The following is a 2,037-nucleotide window of genomic DNA, read 5'->3' as shown; positions in this document are numbered from 1 at the left end:
ATGAATATCTAAGGGCTTAAGGAGTGAAGACCCAAGTGAATAGCTGATGTAGAAAGTAGGGTAAATAGGAAAGGGAAATGGGGTTGATGCTTCCTTCTTCCCTAAGAGTTCTGTCCCACTGGGAAGGGTCTCCACCTTCCCATTTTGAGACGCTGTTCCCCATTGTTCCCTCCCCCATCTGCTGCCCCAGGTTTGAATGAACTCGAGCCCACTGTGGTCTCCCGCACAACCAGCAGGTGATGGCAGATGACTCGTGGGAGTCCCAGCTGGAGGAGGAAAGAGTCCAGTAGGCCATGGGACAAACATCCAATGATCCATGGGAGCACCCAGGCCTGACCTATGATTCGGATTGGCCAGGGAATCTCTTCTGGATATCCCTGGCTGGATTTCTCTCTCCTTTGGTCCTGCCATTGTAAGAAAATTGGGGTAGAGAAAAATATTAAGCAATAAACAAAGCGGCCCTGAACGAATGTCCCAGGGATCATTTCCTCTTCAACCACTCCCTGGTGTTCCTTTCAGGCTGAAGCAGGATGACATAGCACTTTGGGATGAAGATGCAGCCAAGAAGCCCGGCACTGGAGGCCAGGATGGAGAAGATCTCTGTGGTCACTGTGGACTTCCCCTTGGTGCCCTGGTATGCGGGGAGGAAGGAGGCCCAGACGCTGCAGAACACCAGCACGCCAAACGTGATGAACTTGGCTTCATTGAAGCTGTCGGGCAGCCTCCTGGCCAGGAAAGCCACAGTGAAGCTCACCAGGGCCAGAAAACCCAGGTAGCCCAGGACACATTAGAAGGCAATCACAGAGCCCTCGTTACACTCTATGATAATGAGTCCGGGCTCAGAGCTTGTGTTCATCTCCGGGAATGGGGGAGCGGTGCCCAACCAGATCACACAGATGGTCACCTGGACCAGGGAGCAGGACAGGACTATTGAGATGGAGGCTCTGGGCCCCACCCACTTTCTGACTCTGCTCCCCAAGCTCGTGGCCCTGAAGGCCATAATCACGGTGACAGTCTTGGCCAAAATGGAGGAGATGGATACAGTGAACACAACTCCAAAAGCCATTTGGCGGAGGAGGCAGGAGGCTAGGGTGGGTTGGCCGATGAAGGTAAGGGCACAGAGGAAGCAAAGTTTGAGGGAGATGAGGAGGGTGTAGCTGAGATTGAGGTTATTGGCTCGGAATATGGGGGTGTCTCGGTGCTTAGCGAAGACCCCTACAACCAGGGCTGTGAGGAGAAAGAAGGAGAGGGTCATGCAGACCAGGATCAGCCCCAACGGTTCTTTGGGGGACAAGAAAGTCACCACTTTGTGAAGGCAGCCATCTCTCGCAATGTTTGAATACTGATCTTCAGGACACTTCACACACTGCTCCACGTCTGAATGGAAAGAATCATTCAATCAATCAATCAGTCAGTCAATCAGCACTTACTCTGTGCAGAATGCTGTACTAAGTGCTTGGAGGAGTACATGCAACAGTTTGGGTAGACACGTTCCTTGCCCAAAAGGAGTTCACAGTATAAAAAGGGAGACAGACTGTAATATAAATAAATTGACAAATGATGGATATGCACGTAAGTGCTGTGGGGCTGAAGGTGGGATGAATATCGAGTGCCTTAAAAGAGGGAAGAAAAGAAAAAGGACCAGAGTCTCACCTCCCCCTACAGCACTCATTTCGCTCCACCTAGGTCAGGGTCACAGACCAGGCTGGGATTTTTGCCTCTTCATTAACCCTGACCCGTCTGGTCCAACACTCTTTCCCAAGCACCCCCGCCCAGTGCCAAGATTGTGCTTTCCATCCCTGCAGTCACCCCAGCCCATGGGTAAGAAAGCTGCTGAGTAAAAACTCCTGGACATCCCTGTCTGCTGTCAGGCATGTCCATCTCTGGCCTGCCCCTTGGACTTTCCCATCAACTGTCTCTGGCTCCCCATGCCCTTCATCTGTCACCGTCTGCCTAGTGCCCCACAGACTCTGGGTGGGTCATGTGAGGAGCTGGGTCTCTGCACATATCTACATGTCTGGTTGGAAATCTCTCCCT

General features: G+C 52.1%; 1 protein-coding gene across 1 annotated transcript; it reads right to left on the bottom strand.

Annotated features, from left to right (window-relative positions):
* Window positions 1–481: 481 nt before the first annotated feature.
* Window positions 482–1,672, bottom strand: LOC119924022 (vomeronasal type-2 receptor 26-like). The gene is given in 2 exon segments (XM_038743126.1): window positions 482–1,377; window positions 1,654–1,672. Coding segments are annotated over 2 exon segments (915 nt in total).
* Window positions 1,673–2,037: the final 365 nt, after the last annotated feature.

The sequence above is a fragment of the Tachyglossus aculeatus genome, unplaced genomic scaffold (genome assembly GCF_015852505.1).
Source record: "Tachyglossus aculeatus isolate mTacAcu1 unplaced genomic scaffold, mTacAcu1.pri scaffold_78_arrow_ctg1, whole genome shotgun sequence".
NCBI classification, from domain to species: Eukaryota; Metazoa; Chordata; class Mammalia; order Monotremata; family Tachyglossidae; genus Tachyglossus; species Tachyglossus aculeatus.
Note: the sequence above shows the minus strand (reverse complement) of the source record. Positions and strands in the feature narration are given on the sequence as shown.